The sequence below is a fragment of the Anabrus simplex genome, chromosome 1, assembly GCF_040414725.1.
Source record: "Anabrus simplex isolate iqAnaSimp1 chromosome 1, ASM4041472v1, whole genome shotgun sequence".
Lineage (NCBI taxonomy): Eukaryota > Metazoa > Arthropoda > Insecta > Orthoptera > Tettigoniidae > Anabrus > Anabrus simplex.
This window is the reverse complement of record NC_090265.1, coordinates 262,062,891-262,090,877: the sequence shown is the minus strand read 5'-3', so window position 1 is coordinate 262,090,877 and position 27,987 is coordinate 262,062,891. Positions and strand designations below refer to the sequence as shown.

Sequence of the window (27,987 nt, the reverse complement as noted above, 5' to 3'; positions counted from 1 at the left end):
AACCACGGTGTCGCTCGTATAGCGGTACAACTCACAGGCAACGCCCAGACCCGCGGTGTTGCTCACATGGGTACGACTGACGGGTACTGGAAACCCACAGGAGAACCAACTCATTGCTGCTACTAATCACAAACCTGTTTCGTACCTAATATAGTTGTACTACTTGCAAGTACAGGCAACCCATGGTGTTCCCTGCGTGATGGTACGAATCAAAAGTATTTTCATGGTTCTAATTCAATCATCCCTTGGTCGCCCCTTTTAGACGCCTCTCACTACAGGCAGAGGCTTCATCTAGAAGATATTATTTAAAGAACCTTTTACAATGACACATTAGCTGTTTGACACTGGCAGCCCATAGCTGCAATCAACTCGTAACACACAGGCACAAAAAACTCAAAATATCCTTCTTGTGCACGTGTTTCCAGTCGTTATTATTTCAAGAACGAAGCATTTCAAGGTGTACGTTTATACATTTTTTTTTGTGTGAGAGGAACTCGCCCCTCGCCGTCTGTCCAAATATTTCCGATACACGGTGTGTGTGTGTGTGTGTGTGTGTGTGTGTGTGTGTGTGTGTGTGTGTGTGTGTGTGTGTGCCTATGAGACGGAAGCTTGCAGTTTTAAGAGACTGTTGATATCGCGATCATAGCCATGAGACCTATAGTTCGACATGGAATCCAAACCACAGTGATGTGACATTTTAATTCAAAAATTCCGAATGCACTGGCCGAGATTCGAACCATGGTCGTCTTGGGGAGAAACCAGTGCCAATGCCACCCAGCTATTAAGCGTTATGTATGTATGTATGTATGTATGTATGTATGTATGTATGTATGTACAGTAGATTTTGTCTTTAAATTATTTTCACAATGGAGAACAATTAAACATTAAAGACTGCCCCAATGCATAATCTCTGAATTTGTACCAATGGCAACCATCATCGAGGACTCTAAAATATTCCGATAATTTCTAATACTTCTCATCATGAACTATCTTTGGATATAAAATGGACCCTCTAAAAAGGTACGCTGCCATTTCCGAGCCAGAGTCACCGCCAAAAGTAGGAAACGTCTGATAAGTTCTGCAGAAGAAAAAAAAAAGTCATATTTAATCCGTATTGACCAATTAATTTTAATATAGTTAATACTCCGCAGTTTTTTATTTCAATATAGAACAAATATATTTCGCCCTTTTTAAGAGCTTCCTGAATGATGCTTTAGATCAATATCACAGCTAAGTAAGTAAATTATAAAGGTGTAGGTATAGCGTCTTACCCCAGGTTCAACTCCCGGCCAGTACAATAATTTTAATTCTGGGATGAGGGCTGAAATGAGGTTCATTTAGCCTCATAAGAATAACTGGGGATCTGCCTAGCTAATATGAGAGGCAGTCGATCTGATCGTAGAAGCTAAGCTATATGACCGAGGAATTCACCATACTAACCACATGCAATATCTATACATTACATGAAAATACAAAATATAAGTTTAAAAACAAAAATGCACTGGCCGAGATTCCAACCATGGTCGTCTTGGGGAGAAACCAGTGCCAATGCTTTTCTTTCTTTAATTTGAAGTGGTTGTATTTTAACGTCAATGAATAATAATTATTATAATGTTAATGATTTTACGTCCCACTAATGACTTTTTAGGATTTACGGAGACGCCGAAGTGCGGGAATGTCGTTCCGCAGTTCTTCAACGCGCCAGTAAACCTACTGACACGAGGCTGACGTGTTGGAGTACCTTCGAACACCACCAGACTGAGACGCGATCGACTCCGCTAACTCGAGCTCAGAAGGCCAGCGTTTTAACCGTCTGAGCTACTCAGTCCGGCGACGTCAATGGTTTTACTGCTTACTGATAGCAAGTTACTTAGATGTGACATTGATCTAAAGACGAAACATGTTGTTTGTTCACAGAAATAAAAATTGCAAATATTGACTTGCGGATTGATTTAACATCATTATGATAAGTTCCATTCCAAAAAAACTTATCATGGTTCAGGACAGTTTTCATTCATGAAAAGCATGGTACTGTCCATAAAACTTCAAATTTTTCACTTACGTTTTTAGTAAAAAAAAGCAGATATTCATTTTTCTTGTAGTTGTCATGAACCTTTATTTTTGCCTGGATGACGCTTCATCCTCTACTTTCTTGGTTACTGACATTTCGTTCACAATTTTACGTCCACCGATATCATATCCACCTCTTTAGTCCGTATCGAATTCGTCCAGAACATTTATTGGATGGTCTGAAGGAAAGAGACATGAAAGTAAGGCCGGGCTGAGTGGCTCAGGTGATTGAGGCGCTGACCTTCTGACCCCAAATTGGCACGTTCGATCCTGGCTCATTCCGATGGTATTTGAAGGTGCTCAAATACGTCAGTCTCGTGTCGATAGATTTACTGGCACGTAAAAGAACTCCCGCGGGACAAAATCCCGGCACCTCGGCGTCTCCGAAAACCGTTGAAGTAGTTAGTGGGACGTAAAGCTATTATTATTATTATTATTATTATTATTATTATTATTATTATTATTATTATTATTAAACTACAGTAGAACGTTAGAACAATTACGTTATGGACTTCAGCGACTCAAAATAATAAAACATATATACCTCGAGCCCTCAGCTACAAAACGAAGATGTACACTGCACTTTGAAGACGACGATCAGTAAAACTATCCATTTCCTTCCCCGATAATTTTCAACCACCTCTTCAAAATGTAATCATTGTAGCACAATCCACTTAAAACTTTGCATAAATTTGGCATTCAATTTTTTCCGGATTTATTTGAATTATATATACAGGATAAAATGTAACTGTGGTCTAGTCTATTTCAACTTTCAATAAATCTGGCTTTCAGACTTTCAAAATATTATTTGAAATCTACTATGCGATTATTGACAGACTGCAAACTAAAAAGTGAATAAAAATGAACACAAATATTTAAGCTGGACGAAAAAATGTGTGGACGAAATATGGGAGTGGACACACACACACACACACACACACACACCCACACAAAGGTAGCAGACAAACTTGATAGGTGGACGAAATGGAAAGTGGACTAATTGTACGTAAGTGGGTCTTCTTTTATGACATAATTACGGATGCAGCATTTTTCTGACACCATGTTGCTGGGAACAGGATTCTCAAGTCAGTAAAGCAGTTTTAAAAACAATGTTCCTGTGGGGCCAGACAGGAGTAATCCAATTCCTGAAATAGGCTTCAATACTCCTTGTATACGCTCGGGTCTGGAGTACAAGGTTAAAAAGTGGCTCCCTCAAGGCATCGTAAATTTTCCTCGGAGAATCAAAAAAAAGGTTAAAGGAGGTGAATAACTGTAGAAGCTGTAGGCTCATCAATCGTGTAAAGACGCCCAAGATGAGAACTTTCAAAGGCTGTGGTTAGTGTGTCATAGTGGCGTTGTAAAGTTGCAAGAATATGACCCACATAATGACTGGGCATCAGGTGGCAGCTACAGGACAATGACAGAGCGTGGAGAGAAGGAAGACAAGCAGGCAGGCGGCCAGACAGGCAGTCGAGATGCTTTCAGTTCGATCGAGTGGCGTGACGCATGCGCCGCGCGATCAGCCACAGCTCGCGGCAGTAGCCAAGCACAGCAACCCCCAGTGTCGTGGCTGCAAGGGCCTTCCTCGGTCGCTTGCAATCCCGGGTCCGTAGTATCACGCCTCGAGATTTCATTCTATCGATGTGTTTATAGCGTGTGATACAGTCTGTCAGACAAAGTGAATTTCAGTTCCACGACGTCCGTGCCAGTTACACATCCGCGGCGCGAACAAGCGTCAAGCTTACTCTGCTAAGTGTTCTATTGTCTTCAAGAAGTCCGCTGTTTACTCCTTACGAGGCACTACATAGTGGTGATGAGAGACGTTATAATTTTTTTTCTGCTATAAACACTGACAGGACATCTCCAACATAAAAAATAAACAATCCATACATTGGCTATGTAGGTTGCGACATCTGGTATTTATGTAATACAGGTTGGGAGTGTCTTAATGTGCCAGTGCTTGGATCTGTATGTGCGGTACTGATTTTTTTTAAATCGCGAAATAAGGTAAAAATATAATTCTGATTATGTACAGCTTTCCCTCGCGTCGTGAAGCTCGGCCGGTGGCCTTTATGAGAGTTAAAGGGAAGCTATCAAGATTTTGACAATGACACAGAATGGCATGAATAAGAACATGGAGTCGGACAATGTTATGCGTTTTAAATTAGTGGTACTGTTTGATGTCTTACACTGTCAATTTGAGTCGTGTGCGTGGGTCAGTCCTAAACACAGCATTCCAAGTTAAATGACGAGTAAATAACAGTACAAACCAAATTTCGAGATTTAGAAAGGACGATGATTGTGTTAGGAATAAGAACATTACGGGTGTAGCAATGAGGTGACTCCGGCACCATGACCTGGACACCTCTTCTCATAGCCATGCTCGCGTTGGCAGTCGCGTCCGGTCGGGAATGCGACACACAGATTGAGGACGCACGGAACCTCAGTCTTCCCGTACTGGACCTGGCCCTAAGTACCATTTCTCACTTAGATGACCATACGTTCCACAACATGTCATCACTGAGACACCTCAATTTAAGCCATAACACACTGACGAGTGTAGGTAAGTGGGTGCAGAGCTTGGAAAATATACACACGTTAGATGTGTCTTTTAATAACATTTCGACGATGGAGGACAGTATGTTCATGACACTCAAGGATTTACAATGGTTAAATATTTCGAATAACGAACTAATAATACTGAAGCAGAACTGGTTGCAGGGGCTGTGTAACTTATCAACTGCTAATTTTTCATTCAATAATATTAACGAGATAGAAAATGGAACGTTCCTGCCGTTAACTTCATTGCAGTGGTTAGATTTGCAGGGAAATAAGTTAGTGACACTAAAGCAACATACTTTCAGTGAGTTACGGAACTTAAAGTTTCTAGATCTTTCCTCAAACAATATATCTGTGTTAGAGAATGAAACATTTTCGCCATTAGTTGCTCTGCAGACGTTAAATTTAAGTAGAAACCGGATAGAAATATTGAGTGAATATTCGTTCGTGAATCTTGGTGCCCTACAGGTTCTAGATATATCATCCAATATAATATCAGTGATAAACGATGGGACATTCTCTACTCTAACATTCTTACAGAGGCTGAATTTGAGTGATAACCATATGGAGGTACTAGGAGAAAAGTGTTTCGAGGGTCTGGATCATCTTCTTCACTTGGATGTTTCGGACAACGCTGTTCGTAGTGTGTCTCCCGGTACATTCCAGCCACTGGCTGGTCTCACCGAGCTCGCAGTTGGCGGGAATCCGGCGTTGGGCAGTCTGCGCCAGGATCAACTGATGTTGGCACTGGGAGGAACGGGTCGTCGCTTGCTTCTGGTTGACGCGTCGCGCGCGGGACTCACGCATATACCGGCCGCTCTCACCCGCTCCATCAGCACTCTGCGCCTTGCAGGCAATGCAATTGTAGCTGTGCGATGTGGAGACCTTGACAGTTATCCACTTGTTCGTTTCCTCGACCTGGCTGGCAATCGTCTCACCTACGTGGAAGAAGACGCGTTGGGGCGTCTCGAGGCGCTGGAGACACTTCGTCTTGATGGCAATCTCATAAGCAGTGTACCACGTAGTCTCCCAGCTAGTCTACTGGCATTGGACATACAACGTAACCGCATCACGGTGGTACGTGCCGGGGAATTACAGGGACTTCCACACCTAAAAGAACTCTCCTTTCGTGAATGTGGAATTGTTACGATCGAGAAAGGTGCTTTCAGTCAACTTCTGGCCCTAGAATCCTTAGACTTATCACGAAATCCGCTTGTGTCATTGACGGCAGCAACGTTATCAGGTCCGAGTCGCCTGAGGATACTACGCTTATCGCAGCTGGCCAAGATCCAGGGCGACAGCGAGGGTGAGATGGCATTCCCCGCGAGAGCGCCAGAGTGGTTAGAAGTGCTGGAGCTAAACGCTAGTCCTGTGCTGGCTCGACAACTCCTAGCAGACACCGCGGCGCTCATTGCCTTCCGTCAACTTCGAGTGCTGAACTTACAGGATACAGGGCTAACACATCTTCGTTCAGACTTATTTCACTTCCTTCCACACCTGAACCGGTTAATTCTTTCTGGAAATCCGTGGGAGTGCGGGAATGCAGACGACATACTATGGCTTGCAGATTGGATACGTCATCAAGAAGACGACTCTAAAAGTGTTCTAAGGACGGCTATATGCAAGGAACCACCTAATTTCAGATCAGTTCCCATCATGAATCTGTTCGATGCTGACTTCGACAGCAGGGATGACAATTCTACCACTACTTACTCAGATTCACCCACCACCTCTCTGCCAACGCCGGCCTATATACTTAAGAAATCGAACGTTACACGCAATGATGCCGTTCCTGTTCGCACTTCCCACGTCATTCATATAATCTCCAATAAAAATTCTTCCAATAATAGTCACATATCTTCCATAGTCCAGACACCAGTCAAAACACACTCGTCCAATTACAAGTCTCATTCTGAAGCAACTCTTTTTAATGTAAAAGATCATCAGCGTAGACTGCTTTTGAATATCACGGTCTTGAATGCGAAGAATAAGAATGAGACCATTAACCGAACTATTATAAATCCTACTATCAGTTCTCAGTTCACATTTCCTAACAAATCTACTGCTCTCTCTATTCTAACAGCTTCAACAAGCACCATAGTACCAAGGGTCCCTACGAAAAGAGCACCAACACAACCCACCAATAGTTACAAAATCATGAACGACAGTCTCTCTAACATACTTCCTCCCGTTTTAACTCCAAGTACTACTGAGACTGACAGCAATTCGTCCAGTCCCTCTGGAGAAACTCCATCTTCAAACCAATCACAAGGACAGCAAAAATCGTTTGACAGTATTATGAGGGACGAGTACACGCCTAATCCTGAGAACTCAAGTGATAAATCGGCTCGCATCAGTGCTTTTATCGATCCTCTGGCAGCACGGCAAAAGATCTCCGGAAAAGAAACGTTCAACAAGCAAGTAAAAACATTCAATGACGTTGTTCAAAGTGTAGGGTCCTTCATAAATGAGACAAAAAGCAAACTAACAATGGAGCATGAGGGACGGAAAGATAAGCTCCCGTCTAGTATTAGGAAGTTGGTGGACTCGATTGCGCTGGCTGAACGTGAAGAAATGCACGAAGAGTTGAAAGAGGGGCGCGGTTTAAATGTATCAGCTACTGCTACAGATGAGACGAGACTTCACAAAAATACAACAGACTCTTGGACGGGGGAGAGCCTTCATTTTGAGAATGTTACGGTGGTAGTAACAGGTGACAAGTCAGTTTTCTACAGTAGCCGTTCCAGTGACGCGTTCTCCTCCAACGAGCGAGTGACGGTGAAAGATACTTCTGCAGCTGGTGCGGGAGTGCCTGGTTCACATCCAGGAATGTTTGTACTGTTAGCAGTAGGGGTAGGTGTGGCAGCAGCTCTTGCTATGGCATTATCTCACTGTGCCAAGCGGAGAAGGCGGTTAGCGGTGGAATACAGTCGGCAACAGGACATCGAGGTGCGCAGCATGTCCAGCATCGGAGACCTTTGGTGACATCCCGAAAATAATGGAGATGCGCCATTCCTCGCAGTTTGGTACAGCGACATCTCCAACATTTGAAGTGAAAACTGATCTCACCGTGAATGTAAGTTACTTACGTAATTTATAAGCAGAAATGTACCTAACTACAGGAAGCAACTTACAGAATATAGTTCACAATACCCGAAGGTTCACATGTTGTAATGTTAGATCTAAGTCCTTAATGTCCACCACATTCATTTCTTTAGTACAGCAAAAACAAGCTAAACTTGTTTAAGATATGTTTACCATGTCAGTCCACTCATGTAAAACAAGAGACAGGTAGTAGACGATGACAGGCAATTTCAGAAAGTGTTATTGGTGAAGTACACCTTGTCTCAAACGAAATGAGTATTTTTTAATTTGGCACAAATAATCTCCCAAGAATACGTGAAAAAAACATAAGATAAGACATGTATAAAATCGTATGCCTGCCTATGCTATAAACAGATGAACTCCTCGGAGGGACATAAATCTCCATTGTTTATACAATCAAGTGCTCTCTACCTAAAGACACCTTAATAGTATTAACATTAGAATTATATGCCCCGGCATTACGATCTAGGAATGATACTATTTCATGAAAATAAGGTTCTGATATACATACTAACAAAGAAATATTCTATTTACCATTAATTACTGATGTGTATCATTGATCACTGAAACTCTGGTAAATGACTTGTATAGCATTGGAGGCTGCCTAACATTCCAAACGTGGCCGGCAATGCTAATTAAACGGGCAGCTGATGTACCGCGGCTGCAGATTAAAACATGTAACTACAGAAAAGTTGATAAGTTCAGTATTCCCCATCCCAGTTGTGCCGTTAACGGAAACCGAAAGAGAGTACGCTTGATGAAAAGTAAACAGTCCACATGATAACACGAGCAGGCCCTTCCCTTTCATCATCACTCGCACATTTAAGAGGGAGCTAATTTAAAATACATGCACTCACAAATATCTGGACATACAAAGAATACCAACGGGCTTTGTGCTTTCTCAACTTCGACCAACGAGGCTACTTTCCTTTACATTCGATTCATACTCAGTACATAAACGTAGTTCTACTCATACATTCAACCAATCTGAGAGTTTGGTCTGTGTTTAGAGATAACGCATATTCCTTCATCAGAAAGGGATGTATTACTCACTGAATGTAAACATTTGAAAAACAAAACAAAAACAACAGATTCAGATTTTTGTCAGTCAACCAAATTTTTTTACCTTTCCCTACTTCATATGGCTTATGTATATAATGTACAGTATAACAGCTATAGCAATAAAATAATTTCTCAGCAGTTCGCATTACCAAGCATGAAGTTTCTGCATGACAATTCAAGGATGAAAGCCTTTATCTAATACATACATTTCAGATAAATTACTTGAATTTCATACAGTAGGTACATGATTTTCATAAGTAGCAGCATGTAAGCTATCATGCGAAGTTATAGAGCACTTTATTGACAAATTCTATGGTCTTCAATACGGTATTAGAACATTTCAGTACTATGCTGAAAGTTTCTATTACGGTAAAATTCATTCATATTTAATGGACAAAATTATTTCTAAATTAAAATCACAACATTAAATATTGTACACCACGCGGTTAGACAAAGTATAATTGCGAGCTACCCATAAAAAATTAGACACCTCCCAATGCGTCATAGCAACCATTCAATGTTTACGTTCATTTAGCTTACGGTGAGATAGATGCTATTTCCATAGTTTTACGCTAATCTTTGTTCCTTCGTCTGCTACTGATGATAATACAGTACAATGGTGCTTTATTGTGTGCGTTCATTGCAAGATATATCTATGTAACAGCCCTCAAATACAAGTAAAAATCCTTGACCTGCCCGGAAATCGAACCTGGGACCTCCAGGTAAGAGGCAGGCTCACTACCTCTAGACCGCGGCTCCGGCTTCTTTGTTACAAAGTTTACCGCTAAAAGTACCGGCTCAAAATGTTTAAAACCGGGCGAGTTGGCCGTGCGCGTAGAGGCGCGCGGCTGTGAGCTTGCATCTGGGAGATAGTAGGTTCGAATCCCACTATCGGCAGCCCTGAAAATGGTTTTCCGTGGTTTCCCATTTTCACACCAGGCAAATGCTGGGGCTGTACCTTAATTAAGGCCACGGCCGCTTCCTTCCAACTCCTAGGCCTTTCCTATCCCATCGTCGCCATAAGACCTATCTGTGTCGGTGCGACGTAAAGCCCCTAGCAAAAAAAAAATGTTTAAACGTCATCGACATTATTTACATCCATCTTTCATTATTATTTTTGGAGTCATTACAGATAGAAGTGGAGATCGACAAACTCTCTGCCTCTCACCAAGAGGTCTAGAGTTTGAATTCTGGATTTTAATCTTGGCCTGACGTTGGGACGAAGGTCAGTCAGCTTCGTGAGGTTAACTCAGCAGCTGGCGGATAGGAAAGAGAGAAAACTGGCCATGAATGCCAAGCAATACGGCTGAGACGTCACGTTGACAGCGTGATACTCCAATATCAGCAGGATATATGGCAGGGCAGTAGTTATCCTGGGCAATTAACGGGCTATACACGCCACGAGTTTGTTGCTGTTTTCGAGAATGATCAATTACTATTCCATATACACCCACAATATCCGTGATATACAATTTAAAATCTGTTTATTTACATATAAGAGCAATTTACTCTATGAAGTACTCAAAAATCTACCAGAACATTTAAAGGGACAATATGCGTCCTACTGTGATCGTAGTGGCGTTTTGTTACTTAAAAAAAACAAAAAAACAATGTATCAGTCCCTCATAAATGAAGGAGAAATAGTTTACAATCTTCTAACTCGAAGATGATAGTTCGCGGTAAAGAGTGTAGGCTCTCTATGGACTGTAAAACCCACCATCACTGACACAGGAAGAGAACAAGTACTGACCAAAGGAGATCGAGCATGAGAGATTACAGAAAGAAACCTTGATAAACAAGAAAGTGGGAACAGTGCCATGTTCAGACAGGCTCCATAATTCTCACGTATGTCAGTAGCAGTAATTTCCTGGGGATAAACTATTATGCCGCCATTTGTCACTACTCATCGTGTTGTTATTTCGACAAAACTTAGTACTCTGTATATTTTGTGACCTTCGTTCTGTGGTGTCTGATTTGGAATACACGGAGGGCTAGGACTGGGAAGGAAGCGGGCATATTCTTCTGAGTGACACCATTTGTCTGGCGCTGGCATTTGTATTCATAGAAGCCTATTCAGAACAGGCCCGAAATTGTTACCACTATTCTTACTACTATCGGTAATCGCTCGCTCATGTCTAACCTGGTCAATGGTCGTATGAACTCTCTTCATTGAGAGTTCTTCTCGTGCCATATCCACTAATTGCTAGTGATCATGTTGGCGATAACTTTTATCAACAGCTACTCCAAGGAAGTCTACTGAGGGCTGTGCAAATCAGTCCTCTGTTCTTATTGGCGGATGAAGTGAAGTAAGCCGTATTCCCCACAGTCGAATCACGTATACAAAATATTATACCTCCTCGGTTCTTGTTACAATCTCAATACCTTTCTTCCGCTTTTTAATGTGGTTCAGACTACGGTCCTTCATTTTTGATATTTTCATTTCAGCTTGTACGTAGCAGCCGCCTGCAAATCTACATTTTAATTGCGCCTATTCTTCAAATGACTTTTTGTGAGAGACTAACTTTCAACTCCATAGCAGAAGTCTTGACTTTCATTCACCTTTTATTCTACTCATGAGAAAAACACCTTTTCCATTCTGAAGAATGTTGTTCGGGCTTTCTCTATTTTTATCTTCATTTCAGAGTTTGTGTCCCAAATTTCAATTATGACATCAGAGCTGGGATGGCGAGTTCAGAGGAGGCAATTGATTTAATAGTTTTTGGAATTCATTAATTGTAGCAGTCAATAATTAAAATTTAATATTTTAATTTCTACTCGTTGGAAAAGGCAATAGGTGTGATAGAGTTTCAGCAGCCAGATGTAAATGCGGCCATAAACTCGACCACTAGGTAATTCCCTCAGCCACCTCCATTCAACCTGCTCTTTCATCGGATCAAAGAATTATGGGTGAAAGCCTAATGGTTAGAAAAGACCAACAGCAGTGAAATGAGGCTGTGCCGATTAATCTATTACATGAGAAACATAGCCTGGATGAACTATATATGATTCAGGAAGCACAATCTTCAAAGAAGACATACAGAGAAAGGTATTTGGGAGAAAATTATTTGTTATCAGGAATAAATAAATAAATAAATAAATAAATAAATAAATAAATAAATAAATAAATAAATAAATAAATAAATAAATAAATAAATAGGCCTAACACCAGGAGACAACAGAGGTTGTTCATAGAAATAAAAGGTGAGCCTCATGCAAAATCATTCATGGGACGGAGAAATAAGACAGAACAAAATTAAAATATAAGAAAATGCCACAGAAAATAAAAGGTGTGGTGGATTCCATTCCAGAACATCGTGGAATTGCTGACTTCTAATCTCTACAGCTGTGAGGTACTAAACATTTAGTATTATTTAGCATACCCAGAGCAAACTACGCGTAAGCTGACTGCATAGACTCATTCTTAGAATAGTTCAGATCTATGTATAAAATATATAATACCATCGAAAATGTGAGACAACCGTAAATTGAAAATACATTACGACAAAACAAAGAACATACGAAATCAAGTCCCATGGTATTACCGATCTCGTCACAGGCGGTTGTCTTATATTGGGACAGGATTGGGAGTAGTACAGCCAGCATGACTGATTCCGCCGCCGTTGATGTAAGATTATAAATCGGCGGTCACGACCTTTCCAAATCAGGTAGCTCCTCAGTTGTCTTCATACGGCCAGTTAACAGGGTTTCATTCGGCTAAGCAGTGCAGTTGGTTAGAAACTCAACTTCAGTGGGCTGCGGGATCGAATTCTGATGCAATCCCGAGGCATTTAGGTGTGCTCAAATGCAAAAACCCCTTCAGTATTTCAAAATTTCGGCACTCTGGAGTCTGTTAAGAGCGACAGTGGCTAAGACACCGTAACAGACCTAGAAACATTACTGACAGCGTTCCAAACCCTCAACCAGTCTTAAACTGTTAGGAGAGCCCGGGATCGAACGTGCAGCCTTCTGCACATTAACTGCAAGCAAAGGAAGAGAAGAAATAAGAACATTCTCATAAAGATCCTATTTAAACGGCAATACCATTCTAAATGTGCACTAGAAAATTAAGAGTTACAAACCACTTCAAAAATACAATTAAATAATTAAAAATATTCCTAAATAAAAGGCAATTAATCTGTCTAATATGTAATTGGACAAAAGTAACACAAAAAAGAGCTGGTTAAAAATTACACAATATATAAAACTATATCTAACTTTACGTTTTTTACACAGAAATTTACACATGAAGTAAAACGTGAAAAAAGTAATAATAATAATAATAATAATAATAATAATAATAATAATAATAATAATAATAATAATAATAAATAATTTATATATAAGAGAAACTATTTTTCAATGTCAATCTTTCTTCTGAATACTAGTACCATTCGTATGATGTAGATATTAAATGTGTAGAGAAATCCTGTTCCCTTGAAATTCATTTCAGAGTTCCAATAATTGTGTTAGAAAATGTCCTATGTACCGGTAAGAGATTCATTTCAACGAACGCTGCATTTTATACTGCTCAGTTGTGACGGTAGTTTATATTCATAAAAATATTTAAATCTACTTTGTAATATAATTTACATGATGAGTTTTGTTGTATTACATGAGGGCCAACTTCACGAGAATTTTGAAAGCAAGCACGATATGCTTACTTTTTGTGTATATCCTCGTTACGTACATAGCACCACAAAGAAAACTACAAATTCAGGATGCCTACTTTTCTCTTCTGACTTAGCTCTCAAGTTACAATTCATTATACCTCCTAAAATGCCAACGGCCGTAGCCGTGTTGAAACACCGGATCCCGTGAGATATCCGAAGTTAAGCAACATTGGGCGTGGTCAGGAGTTGGATGGGTTGCCACGCGCTGTTGGTGGGGGGTAAGGAAATGGAGGAGCGGAAAGGAACTGGCCACCCTACCGCACGTAAACTCCGGCTCAGGAAAAACCTCTGTGGAGGTTCGGACCTGCCTACGGGCAGAATAACCCTTACCTTACCTATACCTAATATGAGCTAGAATAAGTTTGCTTTCATCAACCCGTCTCGGTCTCATCTGTACCTTGGACAGTCCGGCTCCGCAGCTGAATGGTTAGCATGCTGGCCTTTGGTCCAAGAAGTTCGTCCGTTCTCGACCTTCATTGGTTATTTCATCTTGCTCGGGAAGTGGGTGTTTGTATCATCTTCAATGTAGATTTAACCCTACGTAGGGCCCCATTCACACAGACATGTAGTTCGCCCATCAGCGTCAACTTGAAAGACCTCCACTAGGCTTCTCTGGACGTCACACGCCATTATTATACCTTCGACAGTATGAAAGTGACTGAAAGTGATGCTAGTCCTAATGCAAGCAGTTCCTGTGATGAAACGGAGGCTAATGTGTTATAGCCAACATTTCAGCGAGCTTAGTAGATTGATATGTAATCGTACCTTCTGCATTATCGAGGAAAGCGCGGAAAACTACATCACTATTTCCCTAGCATGCCGCAGTGATTGGTTCAGGCAGTAGTGTGCTGGCCTTCATAGCTAAAGATGGCAGGTTCAATCCAGACTCAGTCCGATGCGATTTGAAATTACTCAAATACACTTACACCAGTCGTGTTGGTGAGTTCTAGGATGATAGGTCCATGGACAAAATGCCCACTTTTCATACAGTCCATCTGGAATTACGTCCATAAAAGTATTGGTCCATAGTACACATGAATTCACCGTAATTAGGTCCACAACCCAAATATCCATTTTACATGATTACATGATGTTCACATGCCTTTGCTGGCGGGACATAGTGTTTACAGTGCACTATGTCTTGTTACTTTCATTGATCTGTCTCAGCTTTATCCTTGGTTTTGACAAAATGAAAGTGACTGAGGTATGAGTGATGCTAGTAATGCCATTCCTTCTGCGGCCAGTCCCTGCTATGAATGGTGTGAAAATATTGCTCATAGGGTCGGTTGGTGCATGCATTTCAGTGGGCTTGGCAGACTGATATGTAATAGCAACTTCTGGTTCGGTGAGGAAAGCAACGGGAAACTACCTCACTTCTCATTTCCCTAGTACGCCTAAGCCATCTATGACAGCTGATGGTGGAGCTGTTGAGGATCCAACCAGCCTTCGGGCTGAGGACTAAACATACAACACATACACATGATGTTCACAACTTTTCAATGTCCATTCTGTGTCATATAATTTTAACTAAGAGTATTAATTGTATGCCGTAAATTCCAATTAGTACTTCGTCATCCTGGCCTGTAGAGAAAGAGGTGAAATTGAGAGATATTTGAGAGACATGTGTTACTAGCTGAAGCTTTTCCTGAAAAGGTCACCACTGAAAACGAAAATGTTGATAATTAGTTTGTTTCTGTATCTTAAACCGAATCCACTATTTTACTGAATGTTGTTCTTTATCCAAATGTTCAAATACAATATGTTTGAAAAATATCAAATCTTTATTAAATAGGCCTACAATTTTCAGAGACATAAGGTTAAGATATTTCAATAGCTTTTGACCTCTGCAGATAGATTAAGTGGATCCACATGGTCATTGACCTTAATAAATGTGGACACAAATGCTGGAAGACATTATACGCGTGGTCAAAGTAAGGTGGACGTAAGTACTGTGGACTCTGAAAACGTGGGCATTTTTTCAGCGGGCATTAAGCAGTGGACTTAACATCCGTGAACCGTTGGTAGATTTCTCGGAACGTCCTGTATTTCGGCAACTCGGTGTTCCCGAAACCGAAAAAAGTGGTCAGTGGGACGGAAAAATTAACATTATTATTTTGTAATCCGTTTCTCCAGTGTCGCCACGGCTTTGAATGAACCCTAATAATGGAACTATTGGAGGTCTCACAAAACATTACGCTATTTTACGAATGACTTACTCTCACTCTCAGCCACAAGAAAACTGATTACCAAGCGAGTTGGCTACGCAGTACGGATCATGTAGCAGTAAGCTTGTATTCGGCAGAAGGTGAGTTCAAATCCCACCATCGGCAGCAATGAAGATAGTTTTCCATGATTTCCCATTTTCCCACTAAGCAAAACCTGGGGCTTCGTACCTTAATTATGACCACGCCACGGCCGCTTCCTTCCCAGTCTAGCCTTCTCTTATCCAATCCTCGCCGAAAATCTGAGTTAAGCGACGTCAAACCTCTAACAAAAAATATACATGTAAAAACGAACAGTGCATAATACAATGTCAAGGGAATCACGAAAGAGAATGTGCTTAGTCAATGCAAACGAACTGAAAATCATATCTACCATTTCTTTACACAACGATCGCAAATGATTTATAAATCACTCGAGTAAATAACAAAGTAAATAAAAACAGCTCATAAACAATCTTTACCAGCCAATGTAAAATGACTATTTCTCGCAGTATCTACAATATAACATAAAAGTGGGAATAAATCGCTCTTCACCGACAACCTGATTCGATGGAATGAATAGCGACATGTATTCAAAGAAGCGTCATTGAGGGCAGTAAATCAAGCTCAGCAGTACTAGGAAGTATTTTCATTGTAGTTATTTTATAGGCGCACAAGGAACCTGAGAGATCGTAAATAACAAACCCGTAATTTAATAGCTGTGAAGTCTGATGACTGTGCAATCTGAAACTCATGTAGGCTACAGTAGGCCCATACAATCGTAATAAATCGGATTAGGTTTGGAAAGGAACCAGTCGTGATCTTTATGTTGGGTACGATCTGAAGATTGTAGACATTTATTTATTTGTATTTATGTCGGTCGACACCTTGGCTGAATGATCAGGGTACTGGATTCCGGTTAAGAGGGTTCCTGTTCGATTCCCCCCCGGGTCGGGATTTGAACAGTGTTTGATTAATTTCTTTGACTCGAGGACTGTGCATTGGTGTTTGTGTTTGTCCCAATACGCCCCCTTTTCATGCACATCATAGATCAAATGAGTTGGCTACGTAGACTGGATCAGGTAGCTGTGAACTTGTATTCGGGAAATGATGGGTTCGAATCCCCACTGCTGATAGCCCTGAAGATGGTTTTCCGTCTTTCACCATTTTCATACCAGCTAAACTAGGTATGTACTTCATTGAAGGCCAAGGTCACTTCATTCCCAGTCTTAGCACCGCCGTATCCCATCGTAGTCATAAGACCTGAGTCTATTCTATTCTAAAAAAGCATACATAACAATTTACTAACCACCATAGAAACATGCAATAGCGAATGGATTCCTCCCCATAGGGTTGGTGCCAAGAAGGGCATACGGCTGTAAATCTGGGCCAGTCTCCATGTGCGACACAGTTTGCAGGTGCAACTCCAAGGTATGGGAAAAGCGGTAGATGAAGTTTTATTTATTTATTTATTTATTTCCAAAGGTACCTGAGCATAAGCTTATACAGGTACAGTACAGTTTATACTGCATTAACAGGAGTTTGGGAGCTAGCAAAATTAACAATGTGCATAGCTTCTGCATCCGATAAAACAGAAAAATTAAATTAGCCAGATTGGCAGCCACCGATTTTGATTTTCGAAACCTATTGTGCCTACAGCAACTTTTTAGTTTTGCATGGCTGTTGATATCGTGATCATAGCCACGAAACCTCCAGCTGCACGTAGAACCTGAACCGCAAAGATGTGAATTTTCGTTTGAAAATTCCTACAAGCACTCGCGGGAATTCAAACAGCGGGCGCCTTGGCGAGAGGCTAGTGACTAGACCATTTGGCTATCAAGCCCCAACCTACTGTTCCAACGATGATTTATCGTGGACGTAGAAGTATTTCATTAATGCATCTTCCTAAATTACATTCCTACACAGTGCTGATGCACGCCCTCTCTACTGCCAATAATAATAATAATAATAATAATAATAATAATAATAATAATAATAATAATAATAATAATAATAATAATAATAATTATTATTATTATTATTATTATAATCATCATCATCATCATCATCGTGCGGCTGGGCTCTGAGTAACTCAGACGCTAAAGCGCTGGCATTCTGAGCTCAAGTTGGCATTTTCGATCCCAGCTCAAACCAGTGTATATTAATGGTGTATGGCCTCCGAAGAGGCCTGGTGCAAGTCATTCGAATTGACACACATTGGAGCCTGTGTCTGTGAGGATGGGAAGCTACCTATGAGAATAGTCTACTATTGTTGAAGACGGCAATACACTCAGAGACGAATTAATCAATGAAGGATAAAATCCCCCAACCCAGCCAGGAATCGAACGCAGGACCTCTTGGACCAAAGGCCAGTACGCGAACCATGAAGCCATGGAGCCAGTCCAGTGGAATGTGAAGGTGCTCAAATACGCCAATTTCGTGTCCGTAGATTTACCGGCACGTAAAAGAACTCGTGCGGGACAAAATGTCGGCACCTCGGCGTCTCCAAAAACTTAAAATTAGTGGGACGTAAAAACAATCATTAATAATGTCCGGCTCCTTGGCCGAATGAACACCGCAGCAGCCTTCGATTCGAAGGGTCGCGGGTTCGACTGCAGGTCGGGAGGGGATTTGAGCTTGGGAACACGGAATTTTTGTTTCATCATCATCATCATCATCACGCCCGTTACTGCCTTATTTGATGTTTCATGGTTTTATAGAAGTTTCTCGCCTTCACGAATCAACAAAGACGTTTTTGGATTTACCAACGGAAGCTCAAAGTGGGATGATCCATATCTTTTCTCTTAACCCCTGTCCCGATGAGTTAACTCTGCTACTTGGAATCCCCTGATAGAAATTCGGAGTGAACTTTAATCCAAACAATCGAAGATTTTTAGCACAATCATTTAATGATATACGATTTTTCCTCGCTTCTATTATTATTATTATTATTATTATTATTATTATTATTATTATTATTATTATTATAAAAATATTATTTGTACTACAATGCTTTCTTTCTGACTTTGACTGGTAGGCTATATTATTTCCCTGTCATCTGGCCATATGTCCGCCTCCGTAGTGTAACGGTTAGTGTTATTATCGCACTGGTAGTCTGACTCAGATATTTACCGGAATGATTAGTTCATTCTGGTTTCAGACAACCTGCCGCGCAGGCTGTTGATTTTCTGTTGAGCGTGTTTGACATTTTGTTAACGATAGATATCGAGAATTTGATTTCAAAAGTTCAACTTAATTCTCCGATATGGAATAAGCGAATTAAAGATCATTCATATAGGAGCATCGTCGATGGCTGTTGGAGAAAGATTTCTATAGAAATGAAGACTGATGATATTCGAAAAATCTGTTTTCGTCGGCAAGTGACTGTGGAAAAGGGTGTTTGTACTCCCAGTAAATAGATCTTAATTCATTAATTGGGTGTACAGCACTTCTCATTCGTTTTAACTTGGTTGTAACATTGTCACTTAGCAGCAGTAGAGCTGCAGCCTGTTCTCTTGTTAGTTCCATGCTACTCTGATCAGTTGTATCTCATATCTTTTCTTTTGTGGCAGCTCTGTCTGCGCTGACAACCACCTTTCATGATGGCCACATCCCACCTGCCGCTCGGAGTCAGTCAGACAGTCAGCTATTAAGGGTACGTCCAAGATGCACGCTGGTTTTCTGAGTCAGACAGTCGGCGCCGAGTCGACATAAGTATGTCCTGTGTTTTTAAGCGGGACTGGCCATAATGCACCTGCGCGCAGGAAGCCTGCGCACTGGTAGTTTGACTCAGATATTTACCGGAATGATTCGTTCATTCTGGTTTCAGACAACCTGCCGCGCAGGCTGTTGATTTTCGTGTCGAGTGTGGTAATTCGCCCAGTTCTTCGTAAGCCTGTGTTCAAATTTTAACAAAATAAAACAAAACGTATCCGAACTCATTCTGAAATATTCAAAAATCTGTTTTCGTCGACAAGTAACTGTGGAAAAAGGTGTTTGTACTCCCCGTAAATATATCTTAATTCATTTATTGGATGTATATCACTTCTCATTCGTTTTAACTTGGTTGTAACATTGTCACTTAGCAGCAATAGAGCTGCAGCCTGTTCTCTTGTTAGTTCCATGCTACACTGATCAGTTGTATTTCATATCTTTTCTTTTGTGGCAGCTCTGTCTGCGCTGACAACCAGCTTTCATAATGGCCACATCCCACCTGCCACTCGGAGTCAGACATTCAGCGCCGACTGTCTGACTCAGAAAACCAGCGTGCATCTTAGACGTACCCTAATGCTGCACGAAGCGTCCCGCGCAGACAACTCGCTCGGCAGAACGGGGATGACATCACATCATGAATAGAGGGACATAACGCCGACTGCAAAATATCATCCACTGTATACACTAAATATAGTTAAACTTTTTTTTTTTTGCTAGTTGCTTTACGTCGCACCGACACAGATAGGTCTTATGGCGACGATGGGATAGGAAAGGCCTAGGAGTTGGAAGGAAGCGGCCGTGGTCTTAATTAAGGCTGGTGTGAAAATGGGAAACCACGGAAAACCATCTTCAGGGGTGCCGACAGTGGGGCTCGAACTCACGATCTCCCGGATGCAAGCTCACAGCCGCGCGCCTCTACGCCCACGGCCAACTCGCCCGGTAATATAGTTAAACTCGCCATATTCAGGAATAGTCTGAAGATTCTGGAAGGGACATGATAGCCGAGTGTCACTAGCCGAGGATCGAATCCCGGTCAATACACGTGGGATTTTTGAAGTGACAAGTCACGTCCCTGTGGTTCGGTTTCTACGTAAAACAGGAGGTTATATGGCTATTATCGCGATATCATCAGTTACAAAGAACTAGAAGCTTGTTTTACTTTTGAAGATTCTGGAATGTATGCAAGGTCGACATCGAATGCAAAACCTACGAGAGTTTGAAGGTCCCGGTGAAAACTGTTCAAAATAAATTGACCGGGCGAGCTGGTCGTGCGGTTAGGGGCGTGCAGCTGTGAGCTTTCATCCGGGAGAGAGTGGGTTCGAGCCCCACTGTCGGCAGCCCAGAAGATGGTTTTCCGTGGTTTCCCATTTTCACACCAGGCAAATGCTGAGGCTGTACCTTAATTAAGGCCACGGCCGCTTCCTTCCCATTCCTAGGCCTTTCCTATCCCATCGTCGCCATAATACCTATCTGTGTCGGTGCGACGTAAAGCAAATAGCAAAATAAATTGCACAACGAATGATGTTGGCGTAATAGATGCAGCCAAAGGCTGGCGGTTTCGGAAGACAATGCACATTCCTTCAATATTGTTTCCGCTATCACATTAGTCTCTGTCTTCGAACAACGAAGAGAGAGGGTAGCTCTTCTTTAATTGAATTTAATAAAGAACGTGAGGTGACCTTTTAAAAGAGATTTTTAGAATGCATTTCCAAATTTTGAGATATGTGGGATTCTTTTTCGTTCAGCAGCAGAAATAAATACTGGTGCAGCATTATGGTGGCCGATCGCATCATTCGCGATAAAATGGAGCACCACAAAGTAATAACACAACCCGAAACCTATTCTCTATAAAAGTTATCTATGTTTGTCAAGAGGGGATGCTAATTGCAATGTGCTAGCAATAATATAAACACCTTTGGTATAGTCTTGTAGTAATTACCAATACTAAACATGTGGATCAGTGGTGGAGTGTCGGCCTCAGAATTCCAAGATTGCGGGTTGAAACCCGGCAGAGGTATTTGGATTTTTGGAGAGTGGAAAAAAATCCGTTCGACACCCCATGTCGCACCATGTCGGTATGTAAAATATCTCAGGTGACATCATACTTAGTGCTTAATCGACAAAATGAATTTAAATTCAGTCACAGATCGCTCAACAGAGATCCGGTTTACTCTGCACTGGTACAGTAGAACGGAACATCGAAATTGACCGGGAGGCAGCCTAAATAGCGTCGAATTAAAATTCTAGCAAACGATAGCCGAGGCCTAGAAACAATGCAACGTTATTATTGTTATTGTTATTATTACTACTAAGGCGCCGAATACTATTGTAAAGTTCAACTAAAATGGAAGCTAAATCCAAACACGTTAATACCAGTATCTCGTAATATTTATAAAAGAAATATAGAGGCTATACTCTTAAAAGGGAGTCTCGATAAAAACATTGTATCAGAAATGGCCTCAAAATCGAAAAATACAATTTGATGTACGCAGATATTCTAAACTTTGGGGTACATGGAGAAACGTTCATTACTGGTTCTGTTCTTCGGGGAACTGTTACATGAGGTGTGAATTTCACACTAAGTGACTGGTAAAGGAAGGCGACTTATCCACTTAATCACCTAACGCTCGAGGAAACCAACTCCGACGTTCTCACGCATAAGGAGGATCTAACGCTTCAGTAATCTATTTCAAACAAGTATCGTTAATTACATCAACATTGTTTTCTAGTACCCAGTCACGAAGGAGTTTAAATCCACCCCTCGATACTGACACGTTATTATTATTATTATTATTATTATTATTATTATTATTGATTACCTCGTCGAGGAGATAAAAGCGTGCTGGATTGACTCCGGAAGATGTGGGTTCGTTTCCCCGCCCGAAAGTCGAAAATCAAAGTCAAGTGCGTAAACGGTTTGTAGGTAGCAACATTTTATTCAGCTCAAATAAACTAGCTTCATGTAGCTGTATTTTCCGGCAGGCAAAATAACTCATGTGGGACACAATCCGACGCCTCCGAAAGGCATAAAAGTAGTTACTGGGTCGTAAATACAATACCATTATCAATTATAAATATTTCACGAGATGTTCATGTTAGTCCCCTCAAGGTATTATCCATGCCGATTTTGGTTCTAAGTTCAATATACTACATTTAAGGAACCACGTGATCATCCGTTGATTTGGGCCTGTAGCTGTTGACTTGCATTCGAGAGATGGTGTGTTCTAACCCCACTGACTTTCAGTGGTTTTTACACCCATTAAATGCTTGGACTATGCCTTAATTAACGCCACGGTTGCTTCCTTCCCAGTCCTATCCCATCGTCACCATAAGGCTTGTCTGTGTCGGTGCGACGTAAAACCAGTATTAAAAAAAGATCATTTCTGAGTATTCAGCGTACTACTTAGAGAGAGCTAAAGTGGGGAACCACGAAAATCCATCTTCAGAGCTGCCGACAGTGGGATTAAAACTCACTATTTCCCAAATATATTATGCTGCCTGCGAAATGACTCAACCCGTGTAGCCACTCGCTCGGTTCATCACAAATAAGAACCTCGGAGGTATGTCTACTATGTCACAATTCTTCCTTGAGGACTCCATACTATATAGGACTTGGTCATTGCCCAACTGTTTATCAACTATGCGAAATGACAGGAACCTCTACGACAAACTATTCAGCTACGTGATAGTTTAAACATTAGGCGGTTTAGAGTCGTCTGCGATCAAGGGATACGCGATCAGTCAGATGCTAACGTCGTTTAAAGAAAGGCGCTAATTCAACGATGAAAGAAGACACGTCTTTGCCTTTTCCAATCGAGTGGGGGTCTCACTATATGTAGACTACACTCAGTTTTATGGCCGGATATCCTTCCTGACGCCAAGAACATGCGGAAGGATGTGTTGATAGTGTGTAAATGAGGATGAGTGTACTAAGACAAACAGAAGCACCCAGTTTCTGAGGCAAATGCGATGAAATCCCTGATCCGACTTGGAATCGAATCCGGGCTCCTCTGAACCGAAATCTGCTACACTGACCATTCAGTAAAGCAGCGGAAAGTATGAGGAATGTATGTATGTATGTAGACAACTTATTAAATTCAATAATTAAGTAATTTTCACATATGTTAATACACAAAGCGAAGAACAATGACACCATAAGCTAAAAAGACAAACAGTATCATCGACCAGCAACATCTATATTGAATTATTGAATCGTAAACTGTATAATATTGTGCTGCATGATATTAAGGTATATATTTCTGTACCAGAGAACACAAATATCGACTCAGAACAGTTAAAGTTCCAGTAAAACAACGCAACAAACAGTGCTCCAAGATACGGCACTACAAAAAATGGCAATGTTTATTAAAGTACTATTCATTTCCGCCGTTGTTAGCAAATTAAATTTGCAGCGTCATACAGTGTATTCAGTTTTTCTGCTCATTCTAGCAGGTCGTTAAAATGCACTCTAATGGGCAGGAAATTGCGTACATGTAGCCGGTCTGCAGAGTCATGACAAGCTATGCCGGATTTAACAGCGACATTTGCGCATTGTCAGCCTCACTACACAATGCTTTAAAATATCGGCACAGAGTGGAGCAATCGGACAATCTCTGAACTCGACAATGGGCCAAAACACACACAAGGTGTCAATGTTAAAACACTGTGTACGAAGATTTCTACTAATCTCACATCTGGAAAATGCTATTCTATATTTAATAATTGATCGTGGTAGCTCTGAGAGGACTAATGGACTTGGAAGACAAATGAGTTCGAAACCTCCTTCGACCATCATTCAAAGATATCCGCGGTTTCGATCTTTCGGCTCCAATAAACACTTATATAGTACATTTCTCTATTAATGTTAGTATACAAACGGTATAAATTGAGAAAGGAGTATTCCACTTCTACAGTGGTCAATGTCCCAAGACTAGCACAGCCTATAACAGAAATAATAATAATAATAATAATAATAATAATAATAATAATAATAATAATAATAATAATAATAATAATAATAATAATAATAATAATAATAATAATGTGATTAGTCAAACTCTTCAGCTGAATGGTCAATGTAGCGACCTTCGGTTCAGAGGGCCCCAGGCTCGATTCCCGGTCGGACTGAAGATTTTTGCTACGTCTGATTAATTCTTCTGGTTCAGGAACTGAGTATTTGAGTTCGTCTTAAAATACGCCTCTTCGTATACATCAAGCAATATCAACCACCACGGACACATGCAACAGTGAATGCATCTTTCCAGGTAGAGTTGGCGTCAGTAAGGCATCTGAACGAAAAACTGTGCCAAATCCACACATAGTGCCGATCGCAAATAATTGGGAAAATCAGGAAGAAGATGAAGACGAAGAGTGCGACTGGACGGAAGCCATGTTTTCCTATGTCGATTTCCTAAGAGTGAGAAAGTACATTTCCAGGCGGTCGAGTGGAGTTGATACCGTGTCGTCCCAAAACTCACGAGTCTCAAAACTCACGAGTCCCAAAACTCACGAATTCCAGGAAGAGGATTAATAAGAACAAGTTTCTCTACCTGGACCAGTCTCAAAACTCACGAGCAGGGCCAGTTCTTCTTTGAATGGATAAATGTCCACCCTATTAGTCATGGGATAATGGAGTGCTTGTAATAATCGAATAAGTTCCATCCGATTTTTTAAATAATCGAATGAGTTTCAAATATCATTCAGTTATATCGCACAGAATAATTGGATGCGTCATGAGTATTCTTTTTCGGTTTAAGTGTGTCGGGTAGACAATCTACTGAAATAAGCAAATAGATGAACTCTTACTAAAAGTAGAAATACGCCTTGTTTCCGAATGAATCTGCAAGTGTTGAAACTATATGAGTGAATTAACTGTTTTGATCTTTAATATCTCTAAATAAAATTCCTTATTCAAGTAAATGCCGCCTTCTGGATGCATAATGGAACTAAGCCCCAGTATTACCACCTGACAGTTTCTTTTAACTAGCAACGGGCAATATACTTACTTTAATTTTATGTCATCTGACTGCAAGCATAAATTGTTCGCATCCTGGCCTTTGGTCCAGAGGGTCCAGGGGGTCCCGGGTTCGATTTCCGGTCGGGTCGGAGATTTTAACATTCATTAGTTAATTCCTATGGCTCGGGGACTGGGTGTTTGTGCCGTCTTCAGCATTAAACTCCATCTTCGGTAGGCCCTCATCCTCACAGACGTGCAGGTCACCTATACGGCGTCAACTCTAAAGACCTGCACCAGATCTCCCCGCAGGCCACGCGTCATTATTATAAATTTTTGTGAAAGGTAATAAATGCATCATATTAGCTCTAAGACAACAGCAAAATATTTTAATAATAATAATAATAATAATAATAATAATAATAATAATAATAATAATAATAAATCACCTTGGTCGCTTTCATTCACCAGGCATTATTTTTCCCGTGTGGGTTGGGGTGGCAGAATCTCATCCACAGTAAGGGAAGCGTGAGTCACCGCGACCTCATCCCTCCTGCGGTCATCGCAAGCACCTGCTGTTCCGGTGTCGTGAATTTTGAGACTCATTAGAATGTTTACTTTAGCAACCAGTTTGTAGTCGTGAGTTTTGATACTATTTGTAACTAATTTTAGCCCGTGAGTTTTGAAACTCGTGAGTTTTGATACGTAACCAGTTGATACAAAACATATTCAAGCTGAAACAATATAAATTATTTTACCACTGAATCGCGTAGTTAGTGCAATAAGATATCTTCGGATTCCTCGAATTACAGCAATAAAAATGAACAAAATACAGTACATCTTGAAAATATGTTCAAATACTACGTAAACATAGAATTGAGAAAAGTTCTATTCTATTCTGCAATTTGCTTTACGTCGCACCGACACAGATAGTCTTACGGCGACGATGAAATTTCCCGGAGATGAAAAACCAGTTTATTAAATAGCTGAAAGCTAAACATCGCTATACGAACTCTAAAAACAAATAAAGGAAAAATAAACAAAACGTGCTAGTGTGGAGTGTAGATGGCTGGAATAGTTTCTTTGCGGATTCCCTGTTCTATGTCCGGTTACTGTACTTTACACGTCCGGCTCTGTGGCTAACTGGCTCTTGGCCTTAGGTCTAAGGAGTCCTGGGCTCGATTCCCGGCCGGACTGGGGATTTTAACCTTACATAGGTTATTTCCTCTGGCTCCGGGATTGGGTGTTTGTGTCGTCATCAACATTAGATTTTATCCTAAGTAGTGCCTCCATTCTCAGACACGCGCAGGCCGACTATGGGCGTCAGCGCGAAAGATTGCACCAAGGCCTTTCTGGAAGTCACACACAATTACTTACTAATACTGGTATACAGATTTGATTTATAGGTCATGTGACGACGTTTAGCTTGCAAAACTGAAATCGTTTCCACCACTGTGATAAGGTTACTATCTGTTGATGCAAATAGGGGCAGAATATTTATAGGCCCACGAAAATATCTACAGTCCCATTTTGCTTACCGGATTTACTAGGGTATGTAGGTCTAAAATTTATGTCACCCTTTGTTAGATATTACTGCGTTACTGGTGGAGTACTTTCGATTGGAGTCACCTAATCAGCGGGTTCAACAACAACAAACACAACAACAACACATCACAACTCTGGAGATCGCGTAATTTCCCGTACCCTTCCCATTCCCCGGATCTCACGTCCCCAGATGTCTTCATATGAGGCATGCTAAAAGAATCCGTTTTCCTATTTCCCGATTTACGAGGAAAGTCATTTTTGTGGTCCCTGTGGCAACGTGTGTTCGTCAACATGTTCGACAATTTACAGGACTGTTATGAACAATGCGAGAAACGACAGAGTGCATATTTTGAACACACGCTGTACTGCCGATGTTATATACATGTTGCAGTCGTCACGTTGCATGCTATAATGACGTATCTTGATGTTCAGAGCATGTTTGCAATTTCAGTACTGTTTGTTTTCCCGCATAATATACAGTAGACTATTATATATTCACCACAGCAGAGTACTGTAATTTTGGACCGATCTTCACCCTCTCTCTTCCTACTATCATACAGTATATCACGTCACTCATTTCATCTCACTTAACTCCTCTGATGAGGTTGACGTCAGGAAGGGCATCCGGTCATAAAAACCCGCCACGACAGATTCATCTCACCTCATACTCTACCCTGTAGAGAAACGGGACAAGGGTTGTATAAACAAACAGTAAAAGAGAAACGACCTCAAATCTAACAGTTATCAGGAAGGATTTCGTCGACACAAGTTCTTCACTTTCTATTACGAACGGATATAGACAGATCTTTCTGAGTTCCATTCAATTTCATCGTCATTTCACTCACGGAACATTAAAAAATACGGATGCAAAATAAGGCGAGAATTACATTAAACTATTTTCTATCACATGTTTCAAATTTATCTGATTTATTTATTTTTACGGCATGTCACAAACATACTGCAAACCAATTCGTGACAAACAGTTTTCGATAGCTCTATTCAAAACAAGTACGCTCACTTGTTCCCCCCTCCTCTTCAACGAAAAAAGCACAAAACGATAAGATACACCAACGATGGTCTTATTTACAACAAACTTGTTCCATATATC

The 27,987-nt window shown here is 40.9% G+C and overlaps 2 protein-coding genes across 2 annotated transcripts in view; one reads left to right on the top strand and one right to left on the bottom strand.

The window, feature by feature from the left end:
- LOC136886580 (protein timeless homolog) overlaps positions 1-27,987 on the bottom strand; it is a 666,887-nt gene that overhangs the window by 594,588 nt on the left and 44,312 nt on the right. The window lies entirely within an intron of this gene.
- On the top strand, positions 4,423-7,614 carry LOC136857580 (transforming growth factor beta activator LRRC32-like). Its single transcript, XM_067136356.2, has one exon. The coding sequence runs from the start codon at positions 4,423-4,425 to the stop codon at positions 7,612-7,614; it is 3,192 nt and encodes a 1,063-aa protein (XP_066992457.2).